A 27,657-nucleotide genomic window follows, 5' to 3' on the forward strand; every position below is an offset into this window, starting at 1 on the left:
CAAGGAAGGCAAGAGAAGCCTCCTGTGATTCCTAAGTTTCTCTTTGTTTCTTCTTTTTTTCTATGCTTCTTCTTTCAGAGAAGCTATTTAGGATCCCAGAGATGATGGTATGAGTGACCTCCATTTTTCCCTTGTAAGAGGGAAAGCTTTATGGATACTTCTGAGCCATTTTTCCACTTTTTTCCAAGACCACAGGCCTTCATGAACTAGTGCTCTGAGAAGAGGAGATTAGGATACCTGTGTCATGGGCATGCATAAATCCTACTTTGCATCTCAGGATTTTTTTTTTCTTTTTTTTTTTTTTTCTGATGGTCTATATGCTACATTTTCGCTTTGTTTTGCCATTCTGGATGCATCACAAGATCCTTCGCTTAGCCCAGAGCTGAGCTTTGTATGTTCCATCCCTGTCCAGCAAGCAAACTCTTGCCCAGACTCCTGTGCCTGCCCTGCTCAGAGAAGAAAAGAGCCTTCTGGCCTTTCTCCTCCGCATCTGATCCTTCTGCCTCAGAGAAGCCTGACCTCTGTTCCTTCAACCTTTCCTTCTGGTCTTCCCTCTTTATTTGACGCTTTACTTTTTGGCCTTCTCCTACCTCTTGAAGTTGAGCATATCCAGGTATGTAGCAGAAAAGTCCCAGAAAGAAAATGAAGGCACAAACATGGAACCAAGTACACTTTGTTACAAAAATAATGTAAAAATACATAACTAAGTAGTGGTTAGCCCCTTCTGAGACTCACCTTTTCTCAAATCATCTGTCAGTCATAGCTGACTATATCAGAGAACTGCTGAATTACCTTCTATGCCAGGTGGGAAGACAAATTTGAATGTTAACTAAGTATATTTGAGCAACTGTACTTTTGTGCTTAGAATCAACTAATGAATCAGTTTGTTTTTTTTTTTCCTGTTCAAGATTTACTAAGGTTATTACAGTCACATCCTAGCGCCTTTATTTTCTCATTCATTATTGGCTTTGTATATATATATTTTTAAATTTGTTTCAGGATATTTCACATTTCCTTTTTCTGTCATAATTTGCATTTGAAATGATTTCACACTCACAGAGTTGGCTCTATAACCTTTTTGACTGCAAACTGTTGGATGGAAAGGCTTCATTTCTAGACATTGACTAATGATATAGTGGTTGATCCCAAACAGCAAGGATGAAAAGATGCAGAAGGAGACTGAGAAAATGAGGTTTATATAATTTGTAAGTGTTAACAGTGGCCAACACTATCTCCCACAACACGGTATAACTGGTTCCATAAGCATATTTTGCAAATCCTAGTTTAGAACAGTAATGCTGACACAAGTCCTGGAGTGCACCAGATTTTATTAACCCAACGAATTAGTTGTTATGTGGTTACAGTTTCCCTAAGATCTAAAGTGTGACTCATTTTTGTGTTCTGCATTGATCTCAGGCAGAACTGTATGTCTCAGCTGAAAATATACTTAGTATTCCGCATGTTGTTTCAATTTGGTAATAGCTCAGGAGCACCTGTGGAAAAGCACATCCATTTGTTATTTCTGAGTATTAAAGATTCAAATATAAGATTCAAATAATTTATTTGTTATAAATAGATCTGAACAGTGACAGAAAACAACAGATTTTGACTGAAAACAACTTGCTGTTCTATACATAAAGATGATGGCTACAGTGACCGCCATACTTTCTACCTAATTTTTATACATTAATAAAAGCTTTATCCCACAGAATTTCAAAGGAATGCTATTAAAAATAAGTATTAGATTGTGAACCAATGAAAACAAAAACATTGTATTTCCTATCTTTACTTCTTCCTTCACAGTTAACCAGATAGTCAATCCACCGCTCCAGAAATCTAACTGGGAGATGTCAGAAGGGTATATTTACAGACAGGTTTTTATTATTATTATTTTTATAGGTTATTCTGCTATGTAGTTCCCCAGAACTTAGGAAGTCACCGTAGAACTGTGTTGTTATGATGGGAAGACAATATGCATCAGCTGCGTATGGGGTAGGTTTAATTACCAATACCCTTGCATGATGCTGTGGATGCTCCTTAGTTTGCTTTTAACATGCTGATTGCCTTCAGAATCACCTTATAGCAGTTAGTGCCTGAACTCCAAAAACTCATTTTGTTGTATATCTGGCATTTTCATGTTTCAATAAATATCTTAAACTACCAACCTAAAAAGCCGTGTTTGAAATCTGTGTGAAGTCAATTCTGCTTTGATATTTGATATTCAGCCTTGAGAAGAGAAGACTGAGAGGGGATCCTATCAGTGTTTACAAATATCTTAAGTGTGGGAGACAGAGGGATTTGGCCAACCTCTTTTCAGTGGTTTGTGGGGACAGGACAAGGGGCAATGGCCACAAAATGGATCACAGGAAGTTCCGCACCAACATGTGAAATAACTTCTTCGCGGTGAGGGTGAGGGAGCACTGGTACAGGCTGCCCAGGGAGGTTGTGGGGTCTCCTTCTCTGGAGATATTCAAGGCCCGTCTGGACGCCTACCTGGGCAGCCTGCTCTAGGGAACCTGCTTTGGCAGGGGGTTGGACCCGATGATCTCTGGAGGTCCCTTCCAACCCCTACAATTCTGTGATTCTGTGATATGCACATCATATAAATAGGAACAGTTCAACTAAAGTTAATCACAGAATCACAGAATGGTTTGGGTTGGAAGGGACCTTAAAGCCCACCCAGTTCCAGCCCCCTGCCATGGGCAGGGACACCTCCCACCACACCAGGTTGCCCAAAGCCCCATCCAGCCTGGCCTTGAGCACCTCCAGGGATGGGGCATCCACAGCTTCTCTGGGCAGCCTGTGCCAGGGCCTCACCGCCCTCTGAGTGAAGAATTTCTTCCAAATACCTAATCTAAATTTACCCTCTTTAGTTTAAAGCTCATTCCCCCTTGTCCTGTTATCACTATACTCCCTGACAGAATCCCTCTCCTTAATGCATCATTTTTTTTTTGAGGAAACAAAGAACAACACTACAGCATATCCTAAGTCAGTATTTGCTGTTTTGCAGTCAGCATCATTGCTGCCTTGCCCGTCCACTCTGAGTGCTTGGTTCCTATCAGCCCTTTCCACTGGAAATGACTCATGCCCTGTAACACAGATTTCCTTTCCCTCAGCCTTTGTGACATTGTCCAAAGTAAGTACAGAGCCACAGAAAGAACGAGATAAGAGGAGCCCCAATGGGAAAACACCCACTGTCGCTGCTCTTTGTTATTGTCACCCAAGAAGATCGGTTGCAGATTTATCAGGAGTGAAGTCTGCTAAAAGTCCACAAGGAATGAAATTTCCTTGATCATTCTTAGAAAAAATTACCCTTTATAGACATATTTCCTGTTAACTTTACATGGTGCTCAGTACCCGAGCCTAGGCGAGGTAACCTGATGGGAAAGGAATAACGTTAGCATAATCACTGTTTTATTAAAGCAACCCTGTGAAGGCACAGTGTTGTCATTTACAGACAAATGAAAGACGAGATCCTTCTATCGTAAAGGAAATCAACATCTTATGTGCGGCCTGTGTGGGTGCCACAAACCACACAGCCATAATGTTTTCAAGGACTAAAGTCTAAATAGGTCATACTTTGTTTAGGGAAGAAGATGACATGGGCTGCAAGAACCCACTAGAGCGATTAGCACATGGCAGTGCAAAACCTTCTGGCTTTCTAAATATACTTCCTTTTCCAGTTTTCACTGCTGTTGCAGGGTGTTACAGTTTAAAGGCTTTATGGAAAAAATGTACTACAACGGTTTAAGCTGACACAGCTGCTTGAGATTGGAGAAGTGCTCAGAAGGCATTACCTGATCAAAGACCAGATTTACTGAAGAACTGCAAAATTGCTGCAAAACACCTATGTGCTCTTTCTAAGCCCTTCTCATGAGTTGAATTAAAAGGTAAAATTTTAACTTAAAAACACATTGTTTATAAACTGAAACATTTTACCTATTACTGTAAATTAATTAGAATAAATTGTCTTAATAAAATATTATTATTTGTGCAATTGTTTTTCATTTCCAAGCACATTTGAGAAAAAGATTTTAATTTTAAGTCTCATAACAGGATTTATTGGTGCCATCTACTGGCTATTTACTCCTTCTAAATTTCACCAAATTATGAATAATGTGTTTTAAATACAGAATAATAAGAACATCGTGAACCTTATAACTGAACCAGCCAACATCAAACTGTGTAACTGGCAAATCTGTAATATTTAAATTATATTAAGTCAAACTTTGGTATAATGTTCCAACAATATAATTCAGTTATGAAGCTCTTAGATGTGCCAACAGGAGAAAGCTCAAGCCAGTGTACATCTTGGAGCCTTCCTCCCTAGTGCATGAGCACAGGGTGCACTAACATGTTCACACAGCAAGCAAATGTGGTCACGTTGTTTTTCACCTTTCTGGGAGGGACGTCCACACAAACAGTTGAAGGAGAAAAGGGTTCTGCAGTTCATAGCCCAGGCAGGTTGTTAACATTTCTGATGAGGATGGGTTCCAGCCAGATGGATGGAGCGTGGGCACTGAGGTGATGGTACGTGACCTGTTCCATCGCATCCGTGCGGGTGGTGGCAGTCAGCAGAGCTTCGAGGGGAGCTGCCGGCCACCGCTGCTGAACACCCTGTGCTGAATGTGTTGAAAGGCATCTGAAGATGACCTGAGATTTGAACAAGGCTCTAAATCATTTAGACTCTTTGTAGTGAAAATTGCTATACTATAATTGTTTGAAGTGGTGCCAGACAAAGGTCAGAAAATTAATATTACATTAACTGAAATGTTAACAATATCTCCAGTGCCAGGTGAGCGAAGTACTTACACATCTGAGTAGTTGCATCCCTAATCAGCAATACATTTGAGTACATGCTTAAAACACTTATTCATACTTAAAAGTGCCTTGCTGGATACCAGCGAGAGTGCTCACATTCCTCACTCTGGTTAGTCGAGACCTTTATATAGCCAGAAACAAATATATTTAGATCATGGCTCTGAGAACCAGCCTCAGGAATAACTTGCTTAGCAACTAGGTTGAGAGGAAGCAAAATATATTAATAGTGTGACTGAAGACAGGGCTCATCCTTCCTTTTCTCTGCCTTTTCCAGTCATCTAACAAAAACAGGAGAGTCTTTAAGGAAGGAGAACAATGTTATTTAGACATACGTGTGTTTTAGAGATTTAATTTATGTATGCAAATGCATTCTGATAGAAGGAACTAAGGCATCACTTCATATAATGCTATATTTACACAGTGTGACACCAGCAGAGCTAAGGCTGCTGAGCTCTTCACAATACTTTATTTTCAGATGCTTGTTACTTTCATAAACTTCCATGTTTGACTGAAATTCCCAAACCTTAGATTTTTTCTGTTTCAGCAAAATTTCTTTTTAAGCTTTCATGAAAATCATGTAAGATATGCTGTTTTTCCTGTATTAAAATTGCAACAGAAGCTTCTCTGAGAATTTGTCAACCCTACATACGAGGAAGCAAAGAGCGTTCACTCAGTACAGATTGTCCAGGGTAATTCTGTTCCTGTTTCTGTGAAAATGCCTCCAGGTTTAGCCAATGAAACTAGAAAGGAAAGTCAGTAGAAAGCTGCTGGAGTTTGAATCTGCACCGAACACAACCAGTCTCTGCAAAGTTTGGGTACATTTGAGGAACTGATGGTGTTCCCAGAGCAGAGAGCAGCTCAGCAATTTCATCGAGAGCTGAGCAAGAACTGTCCTGGGATGTCAGCAGAAGCTGACTGGGGAGACACCTGCCTGCTCCTGGTGCTCTCACTGCCAGACCCACAGCGTGTGCAGCCTCTCAGCACTCATGAAAAGAAAAATGTGGTATTTCTAGAACAGGAAGGAGCTTCTGAGAGAGACCTGAAGCCAGCTGGAGGATGAGAACTGGAATGACGACAGAGGATAACACAGGTCTTTGTACGCTGTAGCACATTAACTTCCACAACCTGCACATAACAAGGTTTCATTAATACCATCTGTGAAACCTGCTGGGAAAATGTTAGTCACCTTGCCATTTGGCTGCTTGTTTGTATAGCAAATTGAATTCCATTACTGCTATCAAGTTACTCCATTTGCTCAAATGGCTGAGCTATTTGGATCTGCGGCAGGTAGGTACAACCCTTCTCGTGATTCATACAGGTGCTAAGATAGTTTCACGTAAAAGACTCAGGAGGGGTTTTGTGGTCATGTATATTTCTATAGGAGCTTACACACAAAAGATCTGCACGGAGAGCTTTTGCGGTCCTCTGAATAGGCAACGTGCAGCTTGACGCTCGCCGCCATCCCCGGACGGACTACCTGGATTCTGGGTAAGGAGGCCTGACTGCACAGACTCCCTTGGGGCAGACGAGCAGAGGTGCAGGGCTGCCTGAACACCCTCAGACCGTTCCTAGAGCTGGTTTGCATGTCTCGGCATCTGGCGCTTCCCGTTCCTCAGGTGGCTCTGCGCAGAGCCGAGGGGCGCGCAGCACTCCTACACCTGGGCCAAGCCTGGCTGCTTCCCAACGGGGTTTCGTTGTTGGATGGGGTCTCAGCGTGGCAGAGGACATGGTGGTGCCTGAGCTTGGGTTCCAGGAGACATGAGGGGCATGGGGCCATGAAGGGCATGAAGGCAGCGAGGACATGAGGGCATGATCGCCCCCAGCCAGCTGCTCCGCCTCTATCTGCACGCTACCCCCTTGCTCTCATCGCCGCGTCCCAAACGCCCCACACCACCTCCCCTTTCTGTCACCCCACTCAGGCTCCCCGTGCCCCCTCTCCCCCGCGCCTCCTCAGGGGAAGGCAGCCCCGCTGCGGCGCCGCCATGCCGAGTACGACGGGAGCGGCCCCGCCGCCGCGTCCTGCCCGTGCCGCCCGCGGCCATGGCGGCGGGGAGGGGGCGAGGTGGTGGTGGGGGTAGCGGGGGTGGTGGGGCTGTACTGGTGCGGCCGCCATGGCCAGGCGGAGCCCGGTGGAGGAAGAGGAGGAGGCGGAGGAGGAAGGAGGGGGCGCCGGGGGCTTGGCCCGGGCGTGTCGGGGCTCCGGCGCCGAAGCTGCGCCCGGCGAGCCCCGGCTCCTGGGCCGCCCTCCCGGCCCCGCTCCCCGCCCGCCCCTGCGGGCGCCGCTTCCTAGGGCGGGGCTGGGAACCAAGCGCCGAGCCGGGGCGCTGGGAGCAGCGGGGAGCGGCCCGGCGGGGTAGGTGCGGGCCGGGACGGCCTCGTCTCCCCTCCTCTCCCCTTCCCGTCCCTCCTCGCCCCGCTCCCGTCCCCTCCCGGCAGCCCCGCACCGGCCGCGGGGCTGCGCGGAGGCCGAGCGCGGCGGCCTCGGCGCGGCGGCCGCTGAGCGCCCTGCCTCGGCTCTTCCTGTGCCCGCAGGTCCGAGGAAGGAGGGGTTTGGGGAAAGACGCTGGAGAACGGGGAAGTAGCGAAAGCGGGGCGTCTGATGGTCGACCTGCCCGCCTCTGCAACCCGCGTCCCCGTGGAAGGAGAAGAGGAGGATGCGTGTTCGGGGGAGAGGCCGGCCCGCGTGACGCCGGGCGAAGCTATGCGCCGCTAGCGGGGAGCTCGGCAACATGGGAGCGCTCGTGGCCGCCGTGACCTGCGCCTCGCTCCTGGCCCTGGTGCGAGGGCACAGCCTGTTCACGTGCGAGCCGATCACCATCTCCAGGTGCTCGAGAATGCCTTACAATATGACTTTTTTCCCAAATATCATGGGGCACTACGATCAGGACACCGCTGCTCTCCAAATGGAGGTGAGTTATCCCAGCCCTGAGGTGGCGCGGAAATGTAAACAGTGCGAAATACATCCTTTTTGTCCTCTGAGCAGTGATATCTGTTGCGCTGAATGACAAGGGAGATAAGCTGACTAGATAACGCTTCTTTGAAGCTTTCTGGACTGCACTATTGCTCTGTGGCTGTGTAAGCAGTGCGTAAGGGAGCTACAGACACATGCCCCTTGGATTCTGTATCAGACTGGAAGAGGAACTGGTGTAGCACACCAATGTGGCTGTTAGAGCTCTTCAACAGATCGCACATAAGCCCACGCACCTTACTAATACATAAAGCAGTTCTTGAGATTCTCTAGGGACATAGCCTATGATACTCGGGTGATAATCCTGGCCCACCTGAACTCAGGCGGTGCAAAAACAATGTTTAGAAGTCACTGTTATTTTTTTTTTCTTCCATCTATTAAGGACAGGTACCTAAACTTATTCATAGCCTTGCTCTCCACTGTGGTTTTTGCGTTGTGCTGTCACTTGACTGAACGCTGAAACTCCCGACTGAGAGAAACTTTCCTCTGTTTTGTTTTTTTTTCCAACTAAAAACAAATGCTTTGCTACCTGAACTGCCTGCAACATGGCTCCCTTGAGAGCATGCCACCTTGTGGAAGAGCTTGGCCGGTTACAGTAGCTACAGAGGGCGACAGCCTCTCTGGGTGAGAGGCTTGTAAAACAAGTTTTAAACCTGTTTTAATAATGGCTTTTCAGTAGTAAGAGGAGGGGGAACACCTTAACACAGGTCTTGAAAAGCTCAAAGTCTTGTGCTGTGCAGAGAGTGAAACAGAAGTGAGATTAAAATTCAGAAGCTTCTGGTTTAAAAAAAAATTGAAGGTAGTATTGGGGAAGGCCGCTGCTAGTACTACTACTAAAATCTTATTTGCATATGCATTACTGAGCTTGGAGAAGGAGCTTGGTTCAATTGCCAAAGCATTTGTTTAGTGCTGTTTGGGATACTTAGGATTACCATTTTGGCCTCTAGCTGCCAGTCTGGAAGGGCAGAGGCTTGCGTTGTATTTGCCAGCCCCACGTAGATACATGGAAAAATCTGGTATCAAATGTTAAGAGCTCTACATGTGAGCAATTCAGTTCAGCCACAGGTCTCAGATAAGTTGTGCGCTTTTAAATTGGAAAGTGCTCTCTCTCTCCAGTCATGCTTTGTCTGGAGTGCTCTCTTTCTACAGCGCCTGCCATTTTATCTTGTCAGGCATGCAGGTGGTTCCTACTTGGCAGGTAGCTTCTGTCAGTGCTCGTGCCTTCCAGGAACGCTGCTGTTACAGCAGAGACCACCGTCACTTTTGCTTGCTGTGACTTTCCTGTATCGTCAGTAAGTTACGCCTAGTTCCTCCTGGAGAGGGTTCATGACTTACCTGTTTTTATTTAGCACTCTCTATAAAAATGGCATGGTAGCAAGAAATGTTGTTGTTCCCTTTTCTCCATCCTGTCTTTTTATAATCATTTCTGGCTCCTGTGGTGGCTGATCGCTACTCAGCCAGCTGACGGGGGGCTGTTTGGAACAGCACTAGGGTTTGACCTAGCGTCCTAGTACTTCTTAGTGTCCTGTCACTGCTATGGTCTGGCCTCTAATTTGGTACTTCACTAACCTCACTACTCCCGTGCTGTATGGATGTTTCTGAGCTACCTGATCTGCCTTCCTCTGATTGCATTTGGACAGTACTGGTTGGCCAAACCAACTTTTTCAGACTGCCTCACTGATGAAACCATAAGGAAGTTTCCCCCCCTTGTGTAACCTGTGTTGTATCTGGCGCTAGCAGTTTAGCTGGAGTTGTACAGTAAGCTTAGCACAGTTCTTTGGTGGGCCTCTCCCCTGAGACCAATTTATACCAGTAGCTTATGCCCTCTGAAGTGATTCTACGTGGTAGTCAGTAACAGCACCAGTGTGGTTTGTCATGGTTGATTGCAGCAGTGAGACTTCCCAGGAGTGTCAAAGGTTCTGCTTTTCAGGGGACTTGCAGCAGAGGAGGAGCTGTTGGACTTTGGGACTGTTGCTTAACTTCATTTCACCGCCACAAAGAAGCAGCAGGTTGGGAGATGAAGGAGACTTGTGTTTTAAGAGCTTGAATTTTTCTGTAATTGGTAGTCCAAACTCCGTTTGTACCAAAGAAAGAATTTTAATGGTATGTTGGTTAAAACTTTTTTTCTTTTGATCCTCAGTAGGAATGCTCAAAGGCTTTGTTTTTTAATTCCATCTCTCTTTCCCCTCCCCACAACTTGTTCTCAAGGCTGGGCATGGTCTTAAAATGTAAACACTGGGTTATAAGACCGACGCTTGTAATATTTTCCTTACTTTATCTTAACTGACTTTGAGCAAGCTGCTTAATTGTGCAATCCAAGAGCATATGGTGGAGACTTCTTCAAGAAATCTCAAGTATTTTGTGCAGGAAGTGGCTTGATATTAATCCTGTTTTCTGCTCCTATGCCCTCTGGAAACTTATTTTCATTATTTATTCGTCATGCTTACTCCCAGAAAGAGCAAAGAATAGTCAGTCAAGGGGATGAGCCTCATCTGAGTGTGAAGTTACCTCTCCAAAACCTTGTGAAGTCTGCTCTAGCCCACTGTTGAGGCTCAACGGGTGTGTTCCCCAGTGGGGAGTCTTGTATGGCCAGAAGAGCTGTGATTTCCATCTGGTGGAGTATGATGGCTTCTGTAGAGTTTTCTCTCCTGTCTGGAAAGGTGTTAAATTGGCATTTCGATGTCTTCATAGTGATCCTCCAGGTGAGAATGACGGGGAGCCACAGTCTCACGTGGTGGTTTTCCTCCTGGAAGTCAATTGGATCACCAAGCTGATTCGTGGTATTATTTCTGCCTCATGTATCAGCTCTTCATGGTGATATGCAATAAACCAGAACATTGAACTGATTAGAGCAGGAAGAAGGGCTTATTCAATCTTATGGCCTCTGTTATAGGGGTTCTGCTAATGGTGGTAGTCCTCCTTGGCTCTTATTCTTTGCAACAGAAAGTTTGTAATTTGCTCCCTCCCCACCCGCCATATTTTTTAATTGAATTTTTGACTCTACAGACTGAATTCAAACTATTCAAGTTTTGTTTGTTTGGATTAGCTTTGTTTATGCAACAAATGGAGGTTTTTGGAAAGTACAACCACATGACTTAATGGTGTGAAGCTTTTCTGTGTATGTTATTTGAACACCTGCATGACAGTGGAAGCTAATTATTTGCAGCTACTTGCAGTATCTGTCTCAAAGCAATTGAACAGTACCACTGCTCGTGTTTTTACTCTGACTGAAGACGTAGAGTATGTCTAGTGAGGAAGATGGATGGATGTAGCTGTGATGAAGCCACCCTTCAACCATACTTCCAGAGGTGTAACTCCCTCTCGTGGCAATCCTCAAAAACAAGTCCCTTCTAACTCGAGTGCAATTACTTCAACTATCTGGAGTGGGTTGTCAACGTAAAGCATTATTCAAGCAAAGCAGAGAAAATTACTCTGTAATAACTTCCTTTGTTCATATTTCTAAATCTGTTGTGTCAGAATACATGTTTGTGGCGAGTTCAGTGAACTGAACTAGTCAAGTTTCAAGTTTTTTCAAGAGCTAGTCAGTTTCATCCACCAAAACCAATTTGAAGTGGATTAAGAAGTACCTTCAGAAGCTCGATACCAAAGTTCTGTGGTTTTCTACCTCTGTAAATTCAATGAATTTTTTTAATATGATCACTTAATTTGCCTCTAAGTATAAATTAGCAACTGATTCAATGTGAAGATACTTGCAAAAACTGGAAACCAGTTAACTGGCAAACTTAAATCAGTATGTATATTGATATTAAATATATTACACACACAGGAGGAGGAATAGGATGAAGTTTTCCACCTTCTGTAGGTTGGGAGTGTTGAGGAATTTAAGTGCTATTTAGTGCAGAATGCTGCTAGTGGGATGTTCTGCAAAATGGCACAGGTGTGAATTTTCTGAAACCTGTACAGACAGGCATCCTGCCTCTCTCCCTTACCTCAAAGGAGCAGTGCTTGCTACAGTACACGAGCCACTAGTACTTTGAAACTGGAAGCCGAAATCTCTTAGAGTAGCTCAGCTGCAATTAGGAAAGCAGTTATCAGCGGTATCTGCTTGGAATTGCTTTTTCTCCATGATGCTGCCTCAGAGCCTCAGCTGGAGAAAGGGTGCAGAGGTATGAACAAGCACGAGGGGCTTTGCAATTCATATTTTGCTGGAAACATTTGTGCTGTTTCCTTACCATTATCACTGGTGGTAACTGACATGGAAGTCGTTTAAAAAAAAAAAGGTATTAAGTATAGCGTGCTGTGCGTCATTATTTAGTACAGGCTAAGGTAACTTTTCTAGCTCAGTGGAACAAGGTGGTTGTAAAAGATTTGTGTTAAAATAACTAGATCCGTACGTGTTAGATCAAAGTTTGCAAATGCTGAACTATTTTCTTATAGCTGCTTCGCATGGATCAAAGGAAACACAAAGCACTGTGACTTCTGTGCTGGTAAGTCTCCAGAAATACAGAATAGTTGGATGTGAATAATTCTGTTTTGAGCATCACTGTTGCTTGTGGAAAAGCTTTTGCTGAAAAGTCAGGAGTGTGCATCAGACAAATCTGTATCACCGTACAACATGCAAATTCAGGGCTCTTTGGTTTTGCACTCTTCTGCACTTGCTCTCAGATGTTTCAAAGTAACTCAAGTCGTCATTAGCTCTCACAGTAGTAGCAGCTTGAGCAACACATTCATAAACCCCATGTGCTGATTTCGTGGGTAAAATAAATTATTTTGTTGGTCTCCTGAAGGCTTCTGTCCTTTCCGCAGTGCCCTGTGTGGTGGTCAGGAGTTGGTGCCAGCCCTGGAGGTCTCTGGGTCTCGTTGTGCTTCTCCAACTCCTTTTCCGTGCTCTCCTGCTAAGCGTGGTCACTGGCTACACCAAGCACTGTACGTGGAGACTGGTGGGCTTAGTCCTGGGGCTGCAGCCTGCTTACTCCAGGAGGACACCTATGAAAGAACAGATCCATGCCAGCCTCCCTAATCTGGATTCCCTTCTTCTGAAGGGGCCACAGTGGGTTTTAGGCACCTTCTTGCAGCTGAGAGATGCTCTTTGTCCACTGTCCGTGGGTTGTGAGGCTGTGCAGCGCCTGTGCCCGTACTGTGTGTGGGTGGAAGTGGAAGGTGGGTTTGGTGTTCCTGTTACAAGGTGGGTGTGATGTTGAGGGTGACACGTGGATGCAGGATGTTGTCGGTGCCTTCCCCGATAAAGACCACAAGAAATGAATGTCCAGGAAAGAAGCGCGTGGGACAGGGGATGTGGTCAGATGTCACTGCTTTTACTTCCAGTGTGGCAGTGCGATGATTATCTGTGATTTCTCAAACAACTCTTGGGTCATTTCTTGCCTTCTCTACTCCATCCCGAAGGAGGGGGTAGGAGTGTCTGCACCACAAGGCTTCCTGTATTTTCCTCTCGCTGTGTGCTGGCTGTTGATTCACCAAGCCTTTGGGGCGAGCACGGTAACTTCGTCACCCCTTGCTGTTTGCTTTCGTGGACCTTTTTTGTGTGTTGTGTGCAGCTGTGATTGCTGGACCCACGGTGCAGTTCACTTGCTGGAGGAGAAGACGCAGACAGATGTCTGCCCTTTTCTCCTGAACTACCTAGTGGAGATGAATGGAGATCTGCTCCCTTTCTGCTTTACTGTTAGAAGAAGGGGAGGTATTCAGGGGAGCATAAGGGCTGTGTAAGCAGCCCATAACTGGGGGGTGAAAACTTGCTGAGGTGCAGGGGGCAGGCCTGGGTAATCAGCCTCTGCAGGGCAGAAGAGATGTCCTGTTTCCAAATATATCTGTTCCATTGCATCCCTTTAAGTGACGAAAGAGCTTCCTGGGGAAAAAAAAAAAAAAATCCCTCTTTCTTGTGCTTAGACTTCTGGCAGATCAAATTCTTTCAGAGAATGACCACATCCGTCCCACGCTGTTCCCCAGCGGGCCTACACAGCCCCGTTTCTTCAGTGCCAGAAGTGGTCGCCCCTTTCCTGTTCACAAAGCACTCGGTGACCAAACTCTCCACATGCTTACCCCGCGTGCCAAAATTAAAAGCAGCTGCTCCAAGAGGGCCTGAACCCATTTCGCCCTAGGAAGGTGCACCATTTTAGGGAAAGCTTGAAAATCCAGCTGGGGGGATCCGTGGGGAGGATGCCTGGAGCTACAAGCCCAGCTCCGTGCTCTGAAGGCGAACGTGGCCCACAGATCCTGAGATGAATGGGTAGAAGAAAAGGTGGCCTCGAGGATTTTAAGCACCTCCTGGTGCTGAGGAGGAGCTGCCTAACGTGGGCATTTAGAGCCGGGGAGAGCAGGAGGGATCTGCACATCTGACCCAGTGCTGCCACCAGCGACAAGTCTGGCAGTTCTGGAGGGCGAGGGAAGGCCTCCCGCTGGGGTTGCCACCCGTGCCTTGTGTCTAGCGCCTCCTGCTCCTTTACCAGTTTGGCAAGAGCAGTTCTGGTCCGTCCACGTGCCCTCGATGAGTTTGTCAGCGTCCGTTTGCACAGCCTGGTTCCTTCCCCAGCGCCACCTCAGCCGCAGGGAGACCGCCCAGGGCACTGCCTGCAGCAGTCTGGGAGCGAGGCGCCAGGACAGAGGGACAAAAGGAAGACGTGCCTGCTTATCAGGAGCATCTGTGAAGGAGGGAGAGAGCAAATGGGAGTCCCTGACTGCCTGCGAGGTTACAGAACAGTAACGGTGCTTGTGGCAGCCCCCGGCTTCACCCAGCTGGGGGAAGGTTTCTGCGGTGCAGTGGGTGCCGGGGTACAGCGGTGTCTGTTCTGAGTGACTCCGGTGAGGGAAGGGCACAAGCTCTCAACAGGTTGCCCATAAGCAGCGGTAAGTTGCTTCTGCGCTGTAGCAGGTGATGATCTTCTTGTCAGAGAGGTCAGCGTTTTAAGGTGTCAGGGATTTGGGTGGAGATTTTGGGGGAATGGAGGAGAGACTTTGTGTGAGGCTGCAGGTGCAGAAAGAGGCTCCCGTAGAAACATCAGATCCTTAGTTTTGTTGACAGCCCTTTCGTATTTTTGGCTATCTTGCATTTGAAGGAAGGAGGAAGTTTTCATAAAGTAATTGCTGTTGTGGGTAAAGCTTCCTTCCTTACCAGCTGCTTCATCCATCCTTTAGAATTCAGATTGTTTTGCTTTTTTATATTATTTAGAAGCAAGTTTTTCTTGCTTTCTTGCCTCTAAGGTTGGCATGTATCCCAAAGTAAATAAAAATCAACAAATTGAGGAATTAAGATGCATATACATATATATATATATATATATCTCATATATATATATCTGCAGAGCAAAAATCTATAACTGGTCAAGTTATCACTGTTTTAGACATTTAGACATTATCTTAGAAATAACAACAAAAATATCACAAAGTAGATGTCTGTGAAAGATGGGAGCTGTTTCCCACAAGTCCTTAGGAATGAAGTATCACTTTTTTTTCCATGAAGGTCTTACATATCTCTTTAGAAATCTTCCACACTGCTTTTTCTATGCAACAATGATCTACTTTCTGCATTAATTGCTGCATGTGTTATGTTTTCAAAATACAGCGGAGATTACGGCCGTACAAGTGGATTAAAGTGGCAGGCCTGTTTTTATGTTCTGCACCCACAACGACCTTCCCAGAAGCAGTGTTTTCACAGAAAATAGCTGCGGATCAGAATTTACAGCAGGCGGTGGATGCTGAGCACATGAAAAGCTCGCCGCGTGGTCAGGGCTTCCCAAACAGAAACAAAGCGAGGCTGCCACCTGCTTTTCCATTGTTCTTTTCAGCTGTCTCTGTCTGTGGCTCAGACTCCTGGATCGTTTGTTTCCAGCGTTGTGTCTGACTTGTTGGCCTGTGCTCTGGTGCTGCTGAGATTTCATTCGAAGGATCCTCTCCTGCTGGCTGACCTGCGTGCGTGGCAGCAGCGACCTGTGCAGATTTTCTAGGTGCTAACTAAGCCAGTCCGTTTGAAGTTCAGTAAAGCATTTGATTCAGTACCACGTGAAAATCATTACAGTCGCTAATCCCTGCAAACTTTCACTAATCCCTTCGCTTTGCTGTGATGTAACAGATGACCTCAGTCTGGGCTGCACGAGTCAGATGGCGGAGTTATTACATTTAAAGCCCATCAGGCTGCATGTAGGTACCTCGCCACCAGCAGTGCTTCCTCTGGCTTCTGCTTCTCGTGTTTCCAGTAGGTCGTACGTCGAGGCACTGACACTGGCCATGGGACAAGCTGTGTCTCATTCCTGTGACACACGGGAAAGAAATCAACTCGTGGTTACTTCCCATTGTGTGGGATCTGTGAGGCCGAGGTCATTCCCCGTTAGCATGGGAACTATCTTCGTAATCCAGATTTTCCTTTTCATATACAGTGTCAGTGCCATGCTATTGTACTGGTTAGGTGGGACGAGCCCAGATTTACAAAGAGGGAAATACTCGATGCAAGCAGCAGCGTGGCTCCACGCAGAGCTCTCATAGGGTCAGCTTTGAGCCCTGCAAAACTCCTCGCAAAATTAGTTTGTGCCTCTGCCATACTTCCCACTTCTTCCAGCTCCAGCAGGGCTGTGCAGAGACAACCAGTTCCTGCTGGGTGTAAGAACAGCTTAGGTCTGGTAGGGTTTATTAGCTGAGGCTCGGTGTCTGTGCTGTTACGCCATATAACTGTGTTCCTGGGCGGACTCAGCAGGCGTGGGGAAGTGGTAGGTGGCTGGGCCTCTGCAGAGCCGGTGTACGGGGTCTGGCTGGGATGTTAACTTTCCCTGCAGCAGCCCATGCAGTGCTGTGCTCTGCACTTGTAGCTAGAACAGCAGGGGTATCACACCAGGGTTGTGTCTGCTGCTGAGCAGTGCTGGCACAGCATCAGGACTCTCTCAAACCCTCCAAGGGGGTGGGCAAAAAAGTGAGAGAAGAAACATCACCAGGGCAGCTGACCTAAGCCAACCGGAGGGATATTCCATACCATATGACATCACACTCAGCAATAAAAGGTGGAAAAAGGAGGAAGAGGGGAGGGGTGGGCTCTCGTTGTGAAAACGTCTGTCCTCCCGAACACCGGCTACGTGCATTGAGGCCCTGCTCCAAGGACGTGGTCAAGCATCGCTCATTTGTGGGAAGTAGAGAGAGAGTTCTTTCCTCTGCACTTCCACATAGCCTTTACTTGTTTTGTTTTTCCCTTTCCCCTCCCTTTTCCCCTCCCCCTTTTTTTTCCCTTTAGTTAAATTGTTTAATTAATAATAATCTTTCCTTAATAATTTCTTTTCCCTTTAATTAAATTATCCTTATCTCAACCCGTGAGTTGTTCTTTCCTTTACTTCTTCCCCTCCTCATCTAAGGAGGGGGAGTGAGAGAGCGGTTGTGGTGTTCAGCTGCCTAGCACGGTAAAAGCACCACGGCTGGGTACGTTGCCTTTACACCCACAGAAGTGGCTTCCTTGCCATCCTGATGATTCTGTGATAAGGGGCATCGAGTGTGTTAGCGTGGCTTGGGGTCAGAGAAGGGGAGGTGAATGTCTTGCAGGAGGAGAGGTCTGGTGGCTCTGAGTCAGCATCGCAGGTCACTGTGGTACTCGTCCCACTTGTGAATCTCTCTCTTCGTTTCTTTACTTGGTGTCCCAAAGACTGCAAGAAGAGTGCTTGACTATCAGAGCTGTCATAACTGAGAGTCTCCTGCTGTAGTTTGTGTCAAGTAAGCAGGGAAGAAAGTGTGCTGCAGGGTTACTGCTCGTCTGCGTTTGGGTGGTGCTGTTCTGCTGAGGTTCATCGCTTTCCTCAGAGGGGAAAACGTGAATCTGGTCTGACTGTTTTGGAACCAGAGCAATTGGTACTTCTGCTGGAATTCCCTCTGAATGAGGAGCCACCTTCTGGATAACACGCAGTCCATCAACTTTTTTACTGGTAATCTTCTAAGCTGTGTCCTGTATTTAAAAAGTTCAGTACTAAATCCATTTGCTCCTCTAACGCGTGGCAAATGCGTGAAGGATTTCAGATTCTTTTGAGATGTTTCTGCTACCGCAGTCCAGATGCAGTGGAGGTCTCCTTTGCTGTAGTCTAGACTTGAGACGTTTGAGGGCTGCGGTATACTTTCCACCAGTTAACTTGTTTTCATCTTCTATGCTATGTATAGTATAGACGGAGATAAAACCATATATAATTGAAAGCTGTGCATAAATAGTTGAGCTGTGCTCAGGAAAACTCTCTAATATTTATTTTGTATTGTAAATAGCAGAGGCTGTAATGCCTATAATTCAGGTCAAGCTATAATTTAGGTTAGAACCACAAAATGCAGTGACTTTTGCTAATAAGCCATTTCGGAAAGCACCGGAACTTTGTTTCGTAGTAACTTCTAGCGAGATGTAATATTTCCATTCGTATCGTTTCTAGGCTTTGTTACCGCTAATATGTATAGGGATGTATGTATTTTTATATTAAATACTTAAAGGGAAGACATGGAAATAAGTTGTCTTGCTGCATAAAGAGATTCTGTAGTTGCTAGTTAATGAAAAACTAGCAACTTAGCAACCCAGAACTAGCAACCCATAGAGGTAAAAGCAGAACAGCCTGCTTGATCTTCTGGTGTCCACGTACACCCTCAGTGTCAGTGGTAAGCTTAGCGCCCGGTGGGGTGGGTTTTTAAGTGGGCGTTGTGCTGCCGTACTGACCTTTGAAAGCCTTCCCCCCTTGTGCTTTGTACTTACACCGCTTGTGTTTCTGGTTAATGATCCCATCCACTGTGAACGGCTAGGAAGCTCACGACCAAGTTATATATTAAGTATATTTCATACGGAGGGACGGTGGTGACAAAGGGTTAGCAAGTACGCTCGTGCTTTCAGTGGAGCCACACTGAACGCCCAGGTGAGCGATCTGGCTCACTGAGCAGCTGCACCGCATAGGGTCTGCCCTGCACGGGCTTCTCAGCTGCGTGCCCGTCAGTTCCTGAGCCATTGTTATATTTTTCCTTTGTTTTTTTTCTTAGCTTCTTGAACCAGATTGTCCTCGGGTAGGAAATTGAAATGATTTGTCTCTTGTAAACAACTAGAGTAACCTGCTTTCAATTCTGACAAAAGCTTTCGTTCTTATATTTGTAACCTCTGAACCAATTTAGTTTAGAAAAGGTTTTACAAGCTTTTCAATTAAACCTGACTTGTATTTGCCTTAATTCTATTTCGCAAGCTGCAGAGAGCAATGCTTTAAAGGCAGCTTATTGAAAGCACACAGATTTGACTTTTATTTTAATGTTTATTACCTCCATCAAATCGGCACAATTTAATGATGCATATTAAATGTATTTATGTTAATATCTAAAATACTGTATTCCTATCAGTGAATTTTAGGTCCAAAAAACGTTTGTCGTAGAAGAGTTACTTGTATCGCTTTGGACATGAGCTTAGTCTCTTCTCAGCTCTGCTTTGAATCTAATCTAGCTTGCAAATTTCACCCTTAATTTAGTTTCATGTGTTGGTACGTTTATTTGTCGTGACTTAATTGTGCACAAACAAGGAATCAGATTCTTGGCAGCCGGTTCACATTGCAGCCGTGAGCAATTGTATAAACACAATGAATTGTGTGATGCCATTAGTTTCCCTGGGCACAATGCTGGTCTTGTTTGCATCCAGCCCAGAATAACTCTACTGAAACAACAGTGTAGGATTAAATCGACCATGCCATATATGTTTCACTCTTCTTAACTGAAAGAGCTCATTATAAAAGTAGCTGGGGGTATTGCGGATTAATTGGTAGTATAGCTCTGAGTATGAAGAGTGATCACTGCCTACTTTTTCGAGACTGGTGCATTTATAATTGCAGTGGTTGATGGTGGCCGTATTTCCGACACTTCATATTAAGGTGTATAGCTAAAATCTATTGTGTTTAGATTTTGAGGTTGTACTTTTAAGTCTGTAATGGCACTTACTGGAGTAGTTATTTGAATCTGATACTGTAAATTGTTACCCATAACAAACTTCTGCAGATTTTCTGAAAAGCAGGTGAATGGTTTTATGAATAGCAAAGTACACCCTTAATACAGGTAGACATACGGGTCACCCAGAGTGCTAAGATTACAGAAATTCAGATTTAAGCCCATGTTTGCTTCCACAATTGACATATGCAGTGCTGTGAGGAGTAAGGTTACAATGCTGGTGCTTTGGGGTGCAGGATTCACATCAAACCACGAAACAGGTGCCTTTGCTTAATGCTGAGACAGTGTCTCATTGTTTTAACTTCATTAACCTCAGTGTTAATACATTTAGCTCAGTTAACTTACTTAACTTGGTAGCTAAACCTCAGCGATGAGGAGAGTGGGCTGTTAGTTTTACATAACTGGCTCCAAATAGCTGAGCAAAGGCTCTCACCTCTGCTTATCGGCAACTCAAAAATACTTGTTCTTGCCAGTTAAGATTTACAAGAGCTGATTTTAACAAGGTCTTTGGTATTTTCATCTACCATTTTTTTGTATTAAATATTTCTTTGACATTGATTGAAGTACAGGAGAACATTTTCACTCATTTTGACATACATTACCAGAGGTGATGTAGTAGTTGCTGCTAATCCTTTTCTCTAGGGAAAAACTGAGATGAGATGGAACGAAGTCGTCTTCACCTGCAGCATCTTCCTGGAGTACTGAGCTTTGTTTCTGTTACATCTTGGTTTTCTAAGCCTGCCAAGCACAAAACAGGAAAGCTTCATGGTCTTGAGATTAACGTGGAGTTGAAAGCTGCAATTTATTTACTGGCAAAAGATGTTTAAGAGCCTGTTTGCACCTGGGCACTTATTCTCCACGCCGTACCATTTGTTTTCATGCATCTCACTTGTGTTCCTGTCTGCAGGGCCACACCATAGCTGGAGTACTGAGATAGGCTGGCTTTCCCTCTGGAGAAAATGGGATACAGACATGCTTCCTTAAAGAGCCCAGTGCTAGGCTAGGTGGTGTTTTGCTCAGTGCTGAGGATATTCCCCTTGTCAGTAGTGATGTTCTGGTCTTTGATTGCTTGACCTTACTCGTTTTCCACAGTGAATACACATGAGCTTCACAGCAGTTCTGCGCTTAGATTCTTGCACTGACGATGCAGTGGAAAAGTTTGCATTTCAGTCCTTAGTTTTCCCATACTCTTACTTGGGGACATTACAGACTACACCATCTTTGGCTTTACAGTCGCTTTCTGCTAGTTATTAGGTGGTTTGGTGGTTTGGTTTTTTTTTTGTTTTGGTATACTGTTAGCGTATTTTATTTTGCCTCGTATTTACTGGGTTTTGTTTCCCATAGGCAGGAAGATGACAATTTCTATTTTAGGACTTACATTGGCCTTGCGAGGCTCTGTTCTTGGTTTGCATACAGCTTTGTTTCACTCTGCTGTCACCAAATCTGCAGGTTTTCATCTCTGTCCTCCATGTGACAGGACAACGGTGGCTATTGCTAGGTATGGTAACACAGCCCTGAGGCAACCAGGTCTTATTTTGGGGGAGCTTCTGGTCTTGGTTTCAACCTTTTTGCTTACATGCTATCCAGCAGAAGGAGCGAATACTTCTCCTCCTGGTTTTGGTGAGATTCTGCTTTCGTGGTCCGTCAGGAAATGCAGACCTATTATTTTCTATAACGCAGCATTTCCAAAACGACTGGCTGGACACGAAGCCCACATGTAAAGATACCTAATTGAAAACAGAGTTCCAAGTGCAGTTTGCCACCTCTTCTGTTGCTCTCAAATGGTAGAAGTAGGCAATTTCTAAAAATAAATCTGTACTTTACAAATCCTGTTTGTTTGTGCGTGGGGCAAAGGGCTTTATTTTACATTTTTTAGAGGTTTTTTGGTTGGGGGAACTTATGGCCAACAAAATCCGTTGGAGTTCTTTGTAATCCACAGATTCGTTGGAAAAGGTGGCTCAGCCAGTATATTATACTTTGATTTTCAATAAGGCTTCGACGTGGTCATATGCTACAGGTTTTTAAATAAACCACACTGGTAACCCAGAGGGGACTTTCTTTTTTAATGCCTGTATAAAGAACAGGAAGAAAAGTAGGAATAAATAAATGTGTGGTTATTTTTTTTTTTGTAGTTTTTTCCCCCACAATGTAGGGTGTGAAATCATTAGATGATAGTTCGGTCCCATAGCAAAGAAATGGCTAGTGTGGTCGCCCAGCCACCTGTACGGAAACCTCTGATACACAGCTCATTCATGCGTGGCCAGAGAAAGGGGTGGGCAGGGTATGAAGACAACACAACTTACTGGAGGGTTGTAGAAAGGTCTTGTGATATGGCTGGGCAAGGAGGTGGTAGGTGACTCTTTATGTGAGTGGCCACGATCTTGTATCAGTCGCTCAGCACAGAGCCTTTGTGGTCACTGTGGCTTGTTCTGGGGAAATGCGAGGTCAGTGTTCAGACGTGACCAGGGCGATGCGTATTATGAAAGGGACAGAAATCGAGATTTAAAAGGGCGTTATGCTAATGTAGCATAAATACATCAGGAGCGCCGAGGGATGTCGGCTCGTCCCGCGATGCCCGCCGTGCTGCCAGATCGGGGAACCCAGCTAAATACGCGTTTGTCTGACTCGGTGTCTGCCGAGTGGTGAGAACACCACGCTTCCTGCTCTCTACTTGTGTTCGCACTTCCAGGTGTCAAAATGTAAATATTTTAAACAAGCTGAAAGATATTATAGGAACAATTACTCTCATCAGCCAAGCCCTTGGATTTCGGCTCCAATTACCTTGCAGGCTGAGCATAGCTTTCTTCTTCCTCTAATCTGGCGTTTCTGTATTTATCTGTTGGGACAGTTTTGCTTTGGAACAAAACCTGTTCCTTAAACCGCAGTAGCCAAAGACAACATGCTGTAGTAAAACTCCAGCAATCAAGTTTTCACTTGCCATTATCTGTCTGTAATACGCAGCTTTATTAATTGCGCAGTGATTGCCGTGCTGTTCTAGCTTTGGAATCGTTCCGTATCACAGAAGTTGTTAGCATGGCTGAGGTTGGTTGCAAATCCTGACTTTTTAACCAGACACAGCTTCTTTATGCACACTTTCTGTATCGTGAGCTTACTTAGACTGTCACCTTATTTATTATGTTGAAAAATATCTAAAATAATTGCTAATTAAAATAGAGGGTAAAATATTTCTTTAGACAACATTGATTTTATAAATATGAATACCATTTTTTAAATTTCCTACCTCTAGAGAAAATATTGCTGTTTTACCTAAGTCTGCAAAAGCTCTTGACTGACACCCTAAAACTTGCTCTGCAAAATTAATTTTGTTTTATATCAACTGAGATGAACTGTGAGGGGATAAAAAGGAAGAATTAATAACAAGACGATTTCCCCAGGAGTTGACATCAAACGTAAACTCAATTTCTGTACGATCACTCAAACTATTATCTTTATTTTATCCTAAGTGCAAGGAAGAACAGAGCTAATGTAAATTAGATATTTGAACAAAAAAAAAGTAACTGAAAAGTATGAACACCACGACAGTGCAAAGGAAATGTAATTCATTTAGGGCTAATGGCTGACTACTTTTTTCATCTGAGGCAGTGTAGCATTTTAGGAAGCACCTTTCCTTGTCCTGAAATCCTCAAGTCGCCTTCCTGGGAAGGCAGCTGCAGAGCAGTCATGCAGCTGGGGAATCAGGTGCCCGTACTGTAAGGACAGCTGCACGTGCAGCTTGCAGTCAGTCCTCTAAGCGTAGTGCCAACATTTTTATTTTTTTTTCCATAAAATGTTTTTCTGTCACTCTTACCCTGCCTTATCTTACCCCCACCTCCCCATTCCTGTGTTCCTTACCGAGGTATCCCACCTGAAGGGGAAGTTACTTATCGATGTCTTTCCTTTTCAACTGCATGCCCAGCGGTAAGACTTGGTCTTGGTACGTGGGTGTGGATATATTTGGGATACTTAAAAGCTGACAAAATTAAGGATGCTGTTCCAGACTCAGAGGTTAATCCTTCCTTTACCGGTCGCTGCTTGAAGAATTCAGACTAATTGAGATACGGAGCTGTTAATGGCAAAGCATTAAATAAAATTCTTAGTGGTCACTTCATTTTTACTGAAAGTTCTTCATACTTTGAAAATTTTGTGCAGTGTCCCTATTTACCAGCACGTGTCAAAGTGTGTTCAATACTGTTTCAGCTTTCCTGAAACGCATGAATTTGACTATTTACACGTGATACAGGGATTCCTTTTTCCTGAAATAGGCAGTGTCTCATCAAAAAGCCTACCTGCAAAGCGCTTAGGCTGACGGGATCCTGCAGATCGTTTCGCCCGCAGCCCTCGGTTAATCCCTGCTGCCCCAGAGGGTTGTTTAAACGACCTGGCTTTACCTAATGAGCAGGATCAGGAGCTTTGCCTGTTGTTGCAGGGAAGGCAGAGCAAACAGCAGACCGGGATACTGGGATTTATTAAAGAATGAAGAGATCGGAGCCTTTGAACATGCACGTGCCCAGCCAGCTGCTCTCGACCTGCCTTGTTGCTGCTGGTTCCAAGTACCAGAGTCCAAAATCCCTTACAAGCACCAGAGCCCATCTGAGGGTGCTGCTGGTGTATTCTTGCTTGCTTCCTTGACCGTGCTGGCCTTACAGCACCACAGCAGGTGGAAAAATGACTGACAGCTATTGGTTTGGCTGAAGTTTATACCCATGGTATGGTTTGGCTAAAGTCATTTACCCTAGCAATAAAGTTAGTAAAATGCAGAGAAAGATTTCTTTTTTTTTTCTCTAAAGGCCTCTCTGACTGTGAGTAATGGACTGAATGAACAAGGGACAGGAAAATTGCATTACATTTCATTCTGCGAACTCTCCACTAGGAATACTCATCAGTAGTTCGTTGTCTAGCATCCAGTAATACAGGTAGAAAAGTTCTCAGTTGTGGAGATCTTGAAATATCATTATTGCTCGCTTCTAAACGTATTTGGACTGCATTAATAATATATATTTATATATAAAAGAAGAAAAACACAGCAAATTCTGTAGCCTGAGGGAAGATGATGAATACAACACAATGGACTGAAAATGTAATTTCAACAGAAAGTACAAGGATATCTTTAAAAATCTCAGCCTGCCTATTTAGAAGCCGAATAGCCAAAATAGAAACTTAGTATTTTACATCCCCCCCCATTTTAAAAAGTAAAATCTTGGACTTTAATGATTGCTTTCAGATTTCTAACACTAATAAGAAAAATCAAATTTAAATAGTTACAGATGGACTAAGATCTCAGAGTAGGGACTGTTCTAGAAGAGCCAGTGCAGCCCAGGAGTGCTTCCTCAACACCCAAACCACCAGGTTTTGCTCTTTCACAACTGCTGGACAGTGTTCTCTATCTTTTCAAACCTCCAGGAGAAGAAATATGAGCCATAGTGATAAAAATTAATTTTACTGTCTTGAACTACATTTTAAAAAATACTAATCAAAGCTTTTTTCTTTCCCAAAGCCTTTTCTCACTCTTATGAATCTCCACTGTTCACCAGACGTCCACACATTTCTGTGCAAAGCATTTGTTCCTGCCTGCCTGGAGCAAGTTCATGTGATTCATCCTTGCCGAAACCTCTGTGAGAAAGTGTATTCTGACTGCAAGCCGTTGATTGACACTTTTGGAATCGCGTGGCCTGAAGAGCTGGAATGTAACAGGTGGGGTATTTTTCATGTGATAAGTGGCAGAGGTGGTATTTTTCAAATGTACCGTAATTAACCCAGACAGAGTTGAAAATTGGAGACAGGATGTTAAAAATCAGCTTGCTGTACCTTCCGTGTTGTTGGTGACCCTGCAGTGCTTATGCATAGGACTATTCTTATATGTTACTTTTTTCATTATTAAAATGGTCACATATATTAAAATTAGTAAATTATTTTAAAATTATTAAAATTATTACATTTAAAATAATAAGTGTTACAGCACAGATGTCACTCTTTCTGATCTCTGTACTAGGGATAATAACAGTACTTTACAGGGTCTTTATAAATAATTGTTCATAAAATAACGGTATCTAAAATATTCTGTATTTGAGTGCACACACAGCAGTAAATAGTAGAAGCCTTACCTTGTTCCTAATGACTTACATGTGCAAATTCAGTCTTGTATTACTTTTCCTGTACTGCATGGCAGAAGTCACATTTCCAGTGATTGCACCTTTTTCTCACAGTTGTTCAGGTCTTTGTTCCAGAGAAAGGACAGTTTATATTACATTTGGGAAAAAGACAGTCATTATATATAAAACGGGAATGGCTTAAACAACTCTGGTTTAATCATTTTGAGATTCTGACCTTCAACTGGAGATACTTATAAATGTTATATGCCAAGTGTTCTTAACCGCATCAGGGCAAAAAGTATGAGAAAGGAGCAAGGAGTGGAAACTTAACAGGTCATGTTTCTAGCCCCCATGTAGTTGTTGATCCATGACAGGGCTGAGGCAGAGCTGGGACAGTAGCCCTGTGCCATGATTCTTGGTAGAAATCCGTATTGGAACGCATATGACAGATATATGGCATTAATTCTATTTCCCTTTTTCTCTGCACAAAAATTGAGACTTGTGCACAAAAGTCTTCCAGAATTGGTTTGAAAATTTGGGAAAATTACAAGCTAATCCAATGATTCAATATATATTCCAAATGACATTTCAAATCAAATTCCACTTCTTGCAGGAGTCATTGCAGCTTTAAAATATTGTATTACTGCTAGCATTTACTGAAAATGGCCCTACATTGTTCATGTGGGAAATGATGTCTGCCCAATTGATGACACAGGGAAGGGCAAGTAACACAGGATATTCTGAAAACAGCAGAAGAGGAGTTGGCATGAGGATGGGCTTCAAATTCAGTTGCAATTCTGAGATTCATACTCATATTCTTACAAACATGCATAATGACTGTTAAGATATGGGTGAATAAAGTTTGCGCTGTTCTGATGTTCATACTGGTCTGGCCCACAGTTAATGAAAGAATCTGCTTCGGAATCAGTTTTCTTAATTAGTAGTCTGGCTTTATTTGGCCAACATAGTAATGCAGAGAAACAAGGAACTTAAGGCTTTTTAGCTCAAGCTGAGCTTCCAAATCGACATGGAGAGGAAAAAGTGTGCTGACGTGTAAGGTCAGTGCATTCCTTGCAGACATGCCCCTACAGTAGCGTTTGACAAAGAATGTTTGGGGATAACAGAATCTCGCTTTAAAAGCTAGAATGCAAAACTTGTTATTTTTAAATACATGCCTAAACTCAGAATGCATCTTAACATAAATCCCATTTTCGATAAATGCTTACTGGAGTTATACTCAAATAATCAAAGACCTGTCCAACATTGCTACTCCTATATTAATCATAAAAAAACCCCTCACATTTTGTCCACTTAAATCTTTGAACAATTGAGTCTTAAGCAATTTCTAAATGAACTTTTAAAACACTGATTTTTTTGCAATGCTTATGTTTTTAGCTTTGTCTTTTTATTGCTGTTGACAATGAAATATCATTATAACACAAACTCATAATCGTCACCATCACACACTAGTCATCAGTTAATTCTAGATACTGTGAGCAGTCTTTGTTCTTTGATTGAAGCTTGCATTTTGACAAGATCGTTTGCTGTCCCTCCACCAGTCTATCCAGATAAAATCTACTATAAATATTATATATTAATATTAAAGAAATAGTGTGGATTAAGACTATAAAAGAACAATTGCAGTTTGAGTAAAGCGTTTCATAAGCAACAAAACAACAGACAACAACAGTTAAATAGCTGTGTTTGATTAGCCTTCTAAACTGAAAATACATTGCTCTGTTTGGATGTATTAGAACAAGTCCAGAGGAGGGCCACGAGGATGCTCAGAGGGCTGGAGCACCTCTCCTGTGAAGACAGGCTGAGGGAGCTGGGGTTGTTCAGCCTGGAGAAGAGAAGGCCCCGGGCAGACCTTACAGCGGCCTTCCAGTG

At 44.1% G+C, this 27,657-nt stretch overlaps 1 protein-coding gene across 2 annotated transcripts in view; it reads left to right on the forward strand.

Moving 5' to 3' along the window:
- The first annotated feature begins 5,807 nt into the window (after positions 1 to 5,807).
- The window catches only part of FZD6 (frizzled class receptor 6), a 29,721-nt gene continuing 7,871 nt past the window's right edge, over positions 5,808 to 27,657 (forward strand). Inside the window, exons 1-3 of one of the 2 annotated variants that reach the window (XM_080579937.1) lie at positions 5,808 to 6,309; positions 7,354 to 7,730; positions 25,173 to 25,369. In XM_080579937.1, the coding sequence (XP_080436063.1) occupies positions 7,551 to 7,730; positions 25,173 to 25,369 (377 nt within the window). In that variant the 5' untranslated portion in view covers positions 5,808 to 6,309; positions 7,354 to 7,550. Of the gene's footprint in view, positions 6,310 to 6,962; positions 7,175 to 7,353; positions 7,731 to 25,172; positions 25,370 to 27,657 lie in introns of those variants that run through there. The other variant, XM_080579936.1, reaches the window with a different exon arrangement.

This window comes from Anser brachyrhynchus, assembly GCF_964034855.1.
Source record: "Anser brachyrhynchus genome assembly, chromosome: 2".
NCBI classification, from domain to species: Eukaryota; Metazoa; Chordata; class Aves; order Anseriformes; family Anatidae; genus Anser; species Anser brachyrhynchus.